The sequence below is a fragment of the Aptenodytes forsteri genome, unplaced genomic scaffold, assembly GCF_000699145.1.
Source record: "Aptenodytes forsteri isolate BGI_AS27 unplaced genomic scaffold, ASM69914v1 Scaffold582, whole genome shotgun sequence".
NCBI lineage: Eukaryota > Metazoa > Chordata > Aves > Sphenisciformes > Spheniscidae > Aptenodytes > Aptenodytes forsteri.
The window spans coordinates 606,531-619,049 of record NW_008795675.1 but is presented as its reverse complement, the minus strand read 5'-3'; the positions used below and the strand labels follow the sequence as shown (position 1 = coordinate 619,049).

Genomic DNA, 12,519 nt, shown 5'->3' with positions numbered 1-12,519 from the left:
TATTATGAAAAAGATATCATTGGCCAAATCACTCATTAGATAACAGTAGCTCAGAGATATTTCATTATTTTTAATACTTAAGTACTATTTTAAAGACAAGTAACTCCCTGGCTAACACATAAGTGTGCAGGCACATTAAAATGTAATTACCCTAAACACAAATGAATTTTAATAAAGTGCTTTCAGAAATTCCACATATCTACAATCTAATATTCTTTAGTTATATTTGCTGTATAATACTGAACCTAATTAATTTAGTCAAAGTATATTTTTATACCTTCATCCCAATTCAATTTAGTGTTTTTAAAGCAGTATAAAAATAAAATCACAGCATTGAGAAGGCAGCTACTTAAAAACAATTTTCAGATGACCTTCAGGAACAATTTTATTATCAGTGACTCACATGAAAATTATGATTTCTAAACATGTCCCTAGGGCAAAACTGAAGTTTGTAACATGTCTAAAATAGTGAGCAGAAATAAAAAAAATCTTCTGGTGATTTCCAAATTGAGTTCCTGTATCTTCCAGAGAAACTTTTTACATTTTTGCATCACAAAGGTACAAAGAGTGGTTTAAAACAGCTGCTCAGCACAATGTTATCAACTATTTTGCTAATATTTCAGTTTATTTGCAAAGTATTGCCTCAACACTTTTTATCCTAAACTTTCCATGTTGCATCCACTACTTCACTCAGCTGCGCAGTATAAAAGTAGGTGTAAAATTTCATCTTTAAAAATATAAAAATCACCATCAAAGCAACATCGACTGCAACCGATGCACGGAGCCCTGTTAAAGCAACAGAAAGCAAAGTCTTGCATACGACAAACCAAGAGCAGTTACGATTTTCATTTTTTTTTTAATTGCGTGGCTGATTGGAAAAATGAGAGAAGTGATCACAGAAGGCTGGCCAGCCCTTTCCTCCGCTTTCACAGTTAATGTAGGCCATACAAATATTAAACTCTAATGCCGGCCTTGCACTTGTTGTGAATGTTAAAGACCATGACAAACTAGAGTCAATAATGCATCCGATTTGAACCGCGGGAGGTTGAATACCTTCTGTGAGCCGCAGTTGTGACCTTACGAAACAACCCCACTTTCCCAAAATTAATAAAAACCTGCAGTGAAGCCAAAATTGAAGCTATGTCTTTTTTTTCCTGGCAGTTCTTACCTTTTTGTTGTTCTCTTTAATATCTTGAGGATTCAGGAACTTGTAGTCACTGAGGGGGAAAATGGCACAGTGGGTATGTACAGTATTTCTTAAAAGCAGCAGTTTTAAAACAAACTGAATCTAAAAATTTGACATACAATAATATCATACAGTAACTAGCAATTTCACAGCAATTCAATCAACAAAACTAATAGTGTGGAAAATTAAAGGAATAAATAAATAAATAAATAAATAAACAAACACCGATTACATGTTTCATTGCCTGAAGCTTTCCATCTAAAAAAGAAGTTAAGGCAGGGACTAGAGGCCGGCCTTGACAACCAAATTTACCAGGAGGTAATCCGTCCTTGTCAGCGTACAAAGAGCTACAGGCTTATTCCTCTCATGTCATTTCAACACTGGCACAATTTTCATAATCATCTTGAAGTCAGTTCTTTGTATAAGATTAAGAAGAAGAAAAACAAATCACAGAGAGGGGAGAAACAATTGTTTATGCAACAAGGGAGAGCAAAGAGGTCATAAAGTTTGAGCATTAATAAATCTGTTTTCTTAGAAAGAATGGTTCCCTGCTTGAAAGAAAAGGGTGCAAACAGTTCAACACCCGAAATGAACAGGGATTTGATTTTTACATAAACTTAAATGTTGCATATTTCTAGGAGAGTTAGCTTACGCAGACAGAGAGTATACAACTTACATTAGGTCTGGTCTAAAGTGATGTAATATTGCACAAAAGGATAAACCATTTCTCCACGATGTAGTAAAATTGGTGATTTTCACTCCCCTATAGTTTTTTGTAACTTCTTTGCACCACACAAGCAGTGACTGACTAGCGTTTGGCTTTCTCCCCAAAACAGGACTTGGTATTGGGCTTGGCTGAAAAAAAAAAAAGAAAAGAAAAAAGAGAAGAAGATAAAAGAATTTAATGGAAGATGAGAATTAACATTAATTGACCTAACTAGATGATCTGTATCCTTTGATGTGAGTTTAGGTTCTTCACAGCTGTCAGTTTACAATGACTGTAACTTGCAAAAGACACAAATCGCAAGTTATTATCTCCAGTCGTTGCCCTTGGCACTTGTCTCCAAAGGATATAGATATACGGGATTCCAGATCTACATAGGAGAACAGGCCAAGAATTGTACCAGTGGAAACACCGTGCTGAAATACTTAAGGCATAGTCCTACACAGCCCGTGATACACACCCTTGAAAAGATTTCCCAAAATGCAGCCATGGAAAAGCATCCCCACAAGCCCTTTTGCTTTTAATGAAGATAATGCTGCGACTGGATCAAAAGCCAGGCATAGCAGGGGCAGAGTTTACCACGAGTTGCGATCTACCATTGCAGTGTGGGGATCAAAGTCACTGCATCTGCGACATACGATTAATGCATTCATCTCATACAAGCTCCAGCGTAAAGTTTTCGGCTGCGCTCTTCCTGTTTAAGCGCGTGATTGCATAAAGGTTAATTATGGCACGGTGTTTCTAAACAGCCACTTCCAACCATACCCAAAGAGCTTCCTCTTCCAGGCTTTAGTTTTTCTACGTGGAAAAGGAATTTCGGCCGTAAATCGTTATCAGAAGGTGGTTTCTAACAAGTATCATTAGCTAATAACAACCGTTTCCCAAAAGGGTATTTTGACACTTTTAGTAACGTTTTTGTTAGCACAAACAAAGAATTAAAATGGAATAAAATATTTCAGGCATTTGGCATTTGTCAGACTGTCTGCTGTTTCTCAAATTCAGCAGAGAACGTACTGATTGCAGCTGATGTTTTCAAGAAATATGCACTCATTTCACCAGAAAAATTGTCACTTTAAAAACTTCTTAGATGTAATTAAACAGACAGAATTTGACTGACATAAATCAAAAGTCTGAATTATAGGGAAAGAACTGAGCCCACTTATTTCTTCAATGTAATATAATTAAAAGCATATATACACAGCAAGCATGCTGGTTATGCACCTTATAGCTAGAGTTCCCAAATTAAGATAAAAATAGAGCAAGTAATTTACTATACCACAGCCACTTAAGTTTAACAAGTAAATCCTTTTGGCCATATTACCTATATGTGAAAGACCAACGATGCCCCCACTTGACTAAAGTATGTCAGTGCTAAGCAATTAGCTGCTAGCTACCAACTGATTTATGTTTTCACTGCTTCTGGGGAAGAAAATGTACAGAACCAGGAAAGTAATTTTTGATTTACTGTGACAGTCAGCCCTAAAATGTTGTTTTATAAAGACATCTACCTCATCATTAGATAGAAGCACTGCCAACTCATTTAGAAAGTGCAAAATGTATACCTTGCTGAGATGCTTTTAAATACTGGATCATATGTACAAAATAACTTGTTAAAAAGCATTTCAGTTTTTTTTTTTAATCCTGTCAACGATTCAAATCAGCATGAACAAATCTGTTAATGATGAGACAAATATCTCTAAATACACTGAATTAACATCTTAACAGGGATATACAAAATAGAGAAGAAAGAAGGGAATAAAAAGCAGCAATGAATGATAAATTTTCTTTACCATGCATCAGATTTTAATCAAAGAAACAAATATTGCTTAGGAGCTGCCACACAGTTACTCCAGATTCAGAGTGATGTAACTAAGATCAAGTTTTTCTCCTGTTTTTTTACATCTTGAAGCAAAAGCCAGTAACTAGCCACTGACCCCAGATTTAAGGTACTAGATTGCTTAAAATATATTTGCTATCTAACTTATATATATTGAAATAACACTGCTGGGAGAAAATAATTAAAATAGCACTATCAAGATGTGGAAAAATGACATTTTAACAATTTTTTAAAGCACAGAGCTACTTCTTCAAAACATAGAGCGCTACTTACCAGATATATTAAATGTCAACTATAAAGTTTTAGTACTTGTTGCTGAAACTCTCTACAGAAATGTTAAATGTTCCAGTCACCACCTAAATACCTTCTGGTTAAGTCTGAAATGGCCTTAGGCAATATTACCATTCAAATGACTTAATTACACATTTAATAAACTGAAGATGTAACTGATTTTAAAACTAGGTTTTACAAAAGAACATCCAAAGCTATTAAATAAATTTAGCAGAATTTTGCATTTTATTTACAAATTATCAATTTTTTAAAATCCAGATTACAATTCCTTGAAAATCTATACTTAAGTTGGAGCTTTTTTGCCATGTTTGTCCTTCCATTTACTTCAGATTTTCTAAAAGTATTTTATCCAGAATATGCAAGATTTAGGATGTGCATAATGTACTTAACACAGTTTTCTTTTCTCTAGCTGATAAAGCAGAAATTATATACAGCTTTCTTTCCAGACTTAGTACTCCAAGTTTTTTTGGATAAAGGTGAAGTTAACGTTATGATAATGTTATGCTCTTATTCACCACCTGAGTCAAAGCTTTCGTTATTTAATCTATGATAAACGCATTCAACTCAAGACACACTGGAGATATATGAGTAATGGCAGAATTGTGCATGAGCACTTGACATCCCTTCAGAAGGGTTAACAAATGTTAGTTTTGATTTTTTTGTGAAGCATCATTATGAAAAACATTTTCTTTCAATACCTGTAGGTTATACATATTAGTTACAGGTTCAGTGCAAACACAATTACTATGAAGTGCCTATTTCTACAATGTATTTGCTCTACAAGATTGGTAGGAACTCATCAAATGAAATGGAAATTTAATTAGTTTTTTCTTACATAACTTTTAAGTACTGACTACACAATTCTTCTAAACCACACGGTAGTCATGACTTGGCTTTTTGAGTTCAAAAGCCAAAGTCTCTAAGAACTCGTTTGGAAATACTACTAAAAAGCATGAGATATCCACAACAGATTGCCAGATCTGCTCGCTGATCAGCAGGTTACTGAATCTAATGCAACTGATTTTTATCCAGCTATGGATTAACTGTACGGCAAGTGCAAAGGTTCCAGAGCTGGTCCCTCACATACTAGCTCAGATCTAGATGCAGCATCATGTGGGTGGATTTATTAGCTGGAGTCAGCACTAGCTTCAGGATATCTTTGTTTTACAGTCCACAGAAGCACTGAAGTCTTCTTTATTCTTCTTTTACATGTTCTGGAAGCTTAATTAATACGTTTTATAGTGTATGCATTTTTCCTCTTGGGAGATTATCCCATCAGACCATTACTCTACGTTAACAAGAGGACAATAGCTTTAAGTATTAGGCTGCATCCCTACATTTCAAAATATTTAAATAATGGTTTTGCTGTTCTCAGGAATGCAGCACCAGGTGCACTGATGGTTCGCAAAGTGAGGGTTGAGCTGCATCTCTGACACACATAGGCTCAGGAGAAGAAAATCAGGATGGGAACTGGTGATGGGAATACGGGGCTATGAACCAAGCCCTCGTATGAGACATGGGGAGCAGCCAGAATGAAGATCATAGGGGCTCAGTCTGAGCGACTCTCAAGAGCTTGTTGACAGGTTGCATGGGGGTAGAGGAGTTTAGAGAGCAAGAGGCAGTGTTGAAGGCTGGAAGAGAAAGATGCTGAGAGGAGTAAGGAAAAAAAAAGTACGTAACAGCCGTGGGAATCTGGGTGGAAGACTTATGTGGTTTGAGTTTTATATTAATGAACATAACTCCCCAAAGAGGAAAGGAGTTGAGAGAACAACCTAGGAACGATAATTAACTGCAGGAGGAGAGGAAGCTGAGATTGAGATAGGGCTGACAGTCAGAATAGGGAAGACCCACAACAATCAACAAACAAGTTCTGTTCCTCAAGAAGCAAGTACAGGCAATGGTCTCTTACTTATTTGCGCAAAATAAAAGTGATTTTCCCTTACCCCTATCAAAACTACAATGCTGTCTAGGCTCAGTGAAAATTGTGAAACCATTAAAATGCAAGATAAGGTAAATGAAAGTAATACACAACTAGGTGAGACAAAATGTGCAGCATACGGCTGGATGCAGAAAAAGTTTGGGAAACTCAGCTGAACTGAGCAGTCTGAAAAATGGTATAAAGGTGCAATATAAACAAGACACCCAAATACATTTCAGTCAAATAGATAATTTTATGTCATCAAGATGATACTCTAGAATTTTATTTTTTAAACAACACAGGGCTCTACCCATAGGAATTGCTTAGCCCGGGAGTATTCTAAATTGAATATGGCTCATTTAATAGAATTTATGCCTTTGGTAAGGTCTGTACGTGTCCAATGTGCATTCAGTTTTGTTTATTCTGGGCTGTGGAACAGTCTGGCCATAAGTCAAAAGCTGATTTTTAACTAGTATCAGGACCGAAATAGAATATGGAAATCGAGTCTGCAAAGATAGAATAAAACTGCTTTGTGTTTTATTCCAAAGATGGAAAAAACATCCTCATGACCCAGCTGTGCTGAGATGCTCTTTATTTAGGCTAGTTAGTTGTTTTTTAAGTAGCAGCTCACCATAACATTATGATGGCTTCAGTGACACAACAAAATACAAGTGGCATTGCTCTTTGCTTCTGGTAAGGGAATTGCATGCACGTATTAGAAAATATACATTTCCCAGACAGAAATGTTAGGAGTTCTGCTATCCTGTTACTCTGATACACAAACTTATCAGTTTAGGAGTACATTCTTTAACTTTGTTGCTCTCTATTTGCATGGCATGGTGCATGATTACACACAATGTCTCTAGTCCCTACTGCCCCTAACAATGAAGGAGGATCTGAAAACCCAGCTGCCTGGTACAAGTTATAGATTCAGTGAATTTGTTTCCAATATATGATTATAGTATTTAGGTAACCTCCAGGTTTCTCCAGCATCAGACATCTTAAAACTTTGCCTTCCTTACTCTTCTGATTGTGCCTACAGCTAATGTGGATATGCAACAGAATATAAACTTTTATCTTAAAAGGCTTAGGCATAAGCTTTTAATTGCTTATCATTTTACTTAATTTTGGCACAACTAAACTAGTCCATGTTCAATCACAACCTTAACATTTAGACATCTGCCCGAGCTGACGTGATGCTCTCATGTTTGAACCTGGCAAAGCGAGGAGGAAGGTGAAATCCTTGGGACATGCCTCAAGTTAGCTGTTGGTCAAGTAGGTGAAATTATTTCATTCTAAAGGGTTTTCAGTTGCCTGTTACATATTTTGGTGGCCATGAGGCTGGAAAGAGCTTTTTCAAACTATGCCTGGGAAAAGAAAGGAAAGCAGCTGGAGTATGTACAGGCTACCTAAAATGCCAGGATATGGAACAAACATAACTTTCTAGACAACAAGACTGGCGGACCCTCTCAATCTGGGAAGAAAAAGCAAGCGATCAAAGCAGCCTGGATATTCTGCTCTCCTCCTCTGCAGTTTTTCAAATCATGCCAATTTGCAAAAGGCACACATTTGCTCGCAGCACTGTGGAGAGGAGTGACATGCTGGGGAATGGAACAATTTCTTGCAAGCTTTAATCCACCCTGATTGGCCTCTGAAAATAATTGGGGGGGGGGGGTAGCGCTTTCAGTATGTTTTCACTTTATTAGTTGGAGGTGGACAGACAATGTGGTCCCATGTCCTAAGCTGTATGATGCTGTGTTTAACTGAATACTTTGGACCCAAGGGAGAACTGATGAAGATAACACCTGCCATCAAGAAGCACACACACCTCAAGACCCTATTACTGTATTCCCTCTCCTAGACAGCCACAGCTTCCTACTGTTTGCCACTCTTCCTTGCTGACTCACATCTAAACTTACACAGTTTGTGCTCTACATGGCTGAATCATATACATAATGGTTGTCTTTCAACATGCCGTCACTACTGGTCCCAGCCTGTAGGGTTTAGCAAGTCCCTCGTGCTTGAGTTAGTTTCATCCACGTAACTTTTACTTGTCCAACCCCACAAACAAACATGATGATGGTATTTTTTGTTCTAATCATCACTACCCATTTCTTCTCACACTGTGCCTATCTCACTGCTCAAGGCAAAAAGTTGTTGCTCATTATTTATTATCCTTAACTTACAGTGTATGGCACTCAGCTTCATTTAAGCAGTATGATGCAAATGCTACATCAAACATAGCATTTCAACTTGCCTGTGATCTCCGGCACGATAGCCATCACACAGTATTAGGGCACTCTGTGATGGGTGAATGAATATATTGACATGATAACAGACTCACAACTGGTATTTTACAAATAGGGAAACAGTCTGAATTAAATAACTTGCCTGAGCCAGTAAAGTGAATCGACTATCACAAGAACGCAAAGATGCTACCTAATGTGAATCCGGTGTACACATCCACAGCATCCCACCAAAGCACTCCTCCTGACTTCAGGGGCAGGTGACAGTGCTCAGAATAACAAAAAACCAACTTCCAGACTTAGACAAGTTAAGATGACGTCTAAGACCTGGCCATCCCAAAGACAGGAACACATAATTCATAGCCTCAAACACCGCTCTGTGTAGCTTGCTCAGTGTCACACACCAGTTCTACGTCATGAGCTCTGTCCAGGCTCTCTGTGGCACTCACCAGGCATGACAAAGAGACCGTGCTCCATTAACACCTTCCAACTCCTATGAAAAAATAAAATGGCAGCCCTGCAGACAGCTGCCTCTTCTATTACAGGGTCTGGTTACTTCTGCTCCAAGCACTGAGGAAGTGGTCCGGCAGAAAATCATGGTACGTAGTCATACAATTGAAATGCATACATGTATGCAACCTACAGGCATATAGTGCACAAAGATGGGAGAGGTTACAGTAACAGAGGCTACCTTAAATCTGGCAATTCGTAACTGCTAAGTACTTCATTTTGTAATTTTTGTAATTATCTGGTAGCCTCCTTTCAGCTTTTACTTTGTCTAGAAATGAATTAACTTTTTCTTAGCATAATCTTTTAGGGTTTTGGTTTGGTTTTCATTGTTGGGGATTAAAAGGATAAAAAACCCCAAGTATTCAGGAACGGAACTCTAAACCTTCAGAACCTCAAGCCACAACACATCAACTACCGGACAATTTCCTCACTTGGGCAACAGGACACAGAGCCTGCCTGCTCATGGGAATTAATTAAGAACAAGACAGACTGTTTATTTCAAGACGACTACCTCCCCCTGTGGATGTTCGTAATAGAGAATAACAGTAGTGCACAGGAATGAGGGTAGCTACCTCACCAGGTTGAGGAGCCCTAAATTTATTAGCTAACGGCAAGGAGAAGATTATGTTAATGAGCTGGTAAAGAAGAAACAAATCTGAGACAACATAATGAATTGGTTACTTATGTGCAAATAATTTCACCGGATGGTCAGTACGGCCAAAAAAAAAAGTCACAGTGAGCTCCTCAGATTCAACTATTATAAAAGTATTGGCTGAGGCTCGTCTACCTTCTCTTCCCTGAGGTCACATAATCTTTGTCTTGAACAACGTGTTTTCAATTAAAAAAAAAAAACAGGAAAAGGTATATAATTCATACCATTAAGCAGAAGCAAATGCTGAGTTCATTCTCTGATGATTACATATATTTGTAATATAACAGTATGAACAGGTCACATGCAGGGATGGAGCCTCATTTTTCTGCTCTCAGAAGACGGGCGATTTCCTTGTGTCCACCTTCCTTTCTCCAGTTGCCCCAGTGGCACGTGGGCTGAAGTCTCTGCTCCCGTGTAATCTGTGCTGGAAGCCCAGATGAGCTACCAGGATGCTGCCGGCTCACAATCCCTGGCTTTCTGCCATGACGGGAACGTTCAGGGTTTTGGGCAGGTTGCCAGAATTAAGCAACTTAAACCACAGATGAGGAATAGCAATTTTCAAAGCTTTAAACTTTGTTAAATGTGAACTGAACTAGCAAAACGCACCTCCCTGGGCCCAAGGCTATCTCTGCCACATTTCAAAGGCCTGCAGCAAACAATGGAAGTGTTAGAGCTTGTCAGAAAAGGTCACAAGAATCTCTTCTAAAAGAAAGCACAAGGCAAACTAAAAAATGAGAGTCACTGCCAATTCTTCCTAAAAGCAGTGAACTCTTGTTGCTTTTGCAGGAATTTCTTTTGACATTAGCCATTAAATAAATGCAAGTTATTCTCCCACTCTTCTGAACATTTCAACCAACGACGTTTTTTCAGGCAACCTTCTGATGTTGTATCATTAAGGTGACGTTGCTCCACAGAACTTTATAGGTACCTATTTTATAAATTTAGTGCATCATTTGTGTTAATCCACAGCCATAGGCAGATTTATGGAAGTGTTAGCCTTTGCCTATGAGAAATCTTTGTTTTAAGTATTTGAGAGCACAACACAGATGCCAGATTTGTGCAGGTATTGCACTAACAAAGGAAAACAATCTCTGTGTGGAGGGGTTTAGAGCACTTGGTATTTTTAATCCTGGTATTGATGGCATAGAACCTGATGTGAAGGAGCCTCTGAAGTCCAGAGGACACTTCTTAACTGAGGGTGGAAATAAAACAAGCGTATTCTACAATCTTGCATGAGGTGCTGGTGTCCATGAGCTTAGATCAGGCATAAAGATGACTATTCTCAAGAAAGCTCCTTAGAATAGCTATAGGTGAATGAGAATTTTTCATGGAAACAAGTGACTTTTAGCCTTGAGAAACTACTGCATTGGCAGCCCACTCTATGCAAATAATCACAAGATGGAGATTAATAAAAATATTACTTCACCACTCAGTGGTAAAGAGGAGCTGCCCATAGATGATGGGGAGACATCTGAAATGCTTAATGCCTTTCTTTTTTTCTTCATCAATCTTTATTCTACAAGTCAGATGCAAGTTGGAGACCAGCATTACTAATATCAGAGACAAAAACATCAGATTTCAGCCAGGTATGGAAACAGCTTAGATCAGCTGATCTGAAAGCATCTGGCTTAACACATTTAATATAATCCTAGGGTACTGGAAGAACCAATATGAAACAACATCTGAAGTTAACGGTCAGTTTGAGAACTTGAAGATGATGGGCAAGATATTAGAAGAGCAGGAAAAGACCACATTCCCTTCTAGTCTTTAAGAGCATAAAAACAGACAAATGAGAAGAATGCAGACAAACTAATGAAAACGAGGTGGAACAAATAATTAACTTGCTTCTTAACATGTGAAAGTTAAAAACGAGACAAGCAACAAACATTAATTTGTCATCAACACATCATGACAACCAGTCCAAGTTCCTTCTATAAGAGGGAAGCAGGCAGGGGAGAAGCAGCAGATAACATGTAATGATTGTAGTTAAGCTCTTTTTATTGGCTCTCAAGATGCTCTCATAAGGAAGCACGGAAAACGAAGCCTTAATGAGACTCACATAGCATAGGTGCAAAACAGGCTGAAAAACTATATCCAAGAGTAGTTTTAAATGGTTCTTAGAATTATGCATTAAAAGGGGTTCTGCAAGCGTATTTCTTGGGTTCAGTGTTGAAAGTCTGAATTAGGAAGGTGGATGATACACTAGACACGAAACTGGGATGGACATCAAATGAACTCCAATCATATAAAAAGGAGAAAAGGTCTGAAGAAAACAGGATGAAATTCAATAGGCACAAGTGCAACATAGGAAGGAGTAATCATTTACATAAATGCAGGATGAGGAAGAACTGGTTAGGTAACAGTTCTTCACAAAAGGATGTGGGGGAAACAGTCTATTCAAGCTGAACGTAAGTCAACAACATCAGGTTGTTGTGAAAAAGACAAACATCATACTGAGATGTACAGACAGGAATAAAGCTTGCAAGACATGTACTGCCTCTCCCACTCAACTCAGCATCAATAAAGCTGCGGCAGAAATTTTATGTTCAGTTTTGCATAACGCAGTGTAAGGAAGATGAGCCCAAAGAAAGACCAGGGGAAAAAATAAACCACGAAGAGAGCTGGAGCAAATTTAGGTCATTTATGTTAAGAAAAAAAGATAAAGGAAAGGAATGTGGTAAGTCTTCAAGCATGTAAAATTCTGAAAAAGAAAGAAAACCCTTTGTCCCCCATGCCAGTGTTTACCAAAATGAAGTTACAGGCTTTAATTGCAACAGGTCAGACATTAGGAGAAGCAATCTATAAGACAGTATAATGAAGCACTCTGACTGCCTTGGAAAGCCATGGATGTTTCATTATTGGAGGTCTTTAACAACAGGTTGAAGAAATTTTTCATTTCGTAAAGCTGAACCTGCCTTTGGGCAAGTAGAAGGACCAAATGATCTTTTAAGATGTGTTTCAGACCTACCTTCTCTGTGTTTCTTAACTCCAGGTCCTACAGGGAAAGGACACTGCTTAGACAGGTGTACTCTTCGCTGGGTCAAAAACTGGCTGGACGGCCGGGCCCAGAGAGTTGTGGTGAATGGAGTTCAATCCAGTTGGCGGCCGGTCACGAGCGGTGTTCCCCAGGGCTCAGTACTGGGGCTGGTCTTGTT

At 38.3% G+C, this 12,519-nt stretch overlaps 1 protein-coding gene across 1 annotated transcript in view; it reads right to left on the bottom strand.

Annotated features, from left to right (window-relative positions):
- Window positions 1-12,519, bottom strand: part of EHBP1 (EH domain binding protein 1) — a 222,839-nt gene that overhangs the window by 72,043 nt on the left and 138,277 nt on the right. Inside the window, 2 exon segments of the mRNA XM_009282606.2 lie at window positions 1,169-1,217; window positions 1,863-2,041. Coding sequence (XP_009280881.2) covers window positions 1,169-1,217; window positions 1,863-2,041 — 228 coding nt within the window.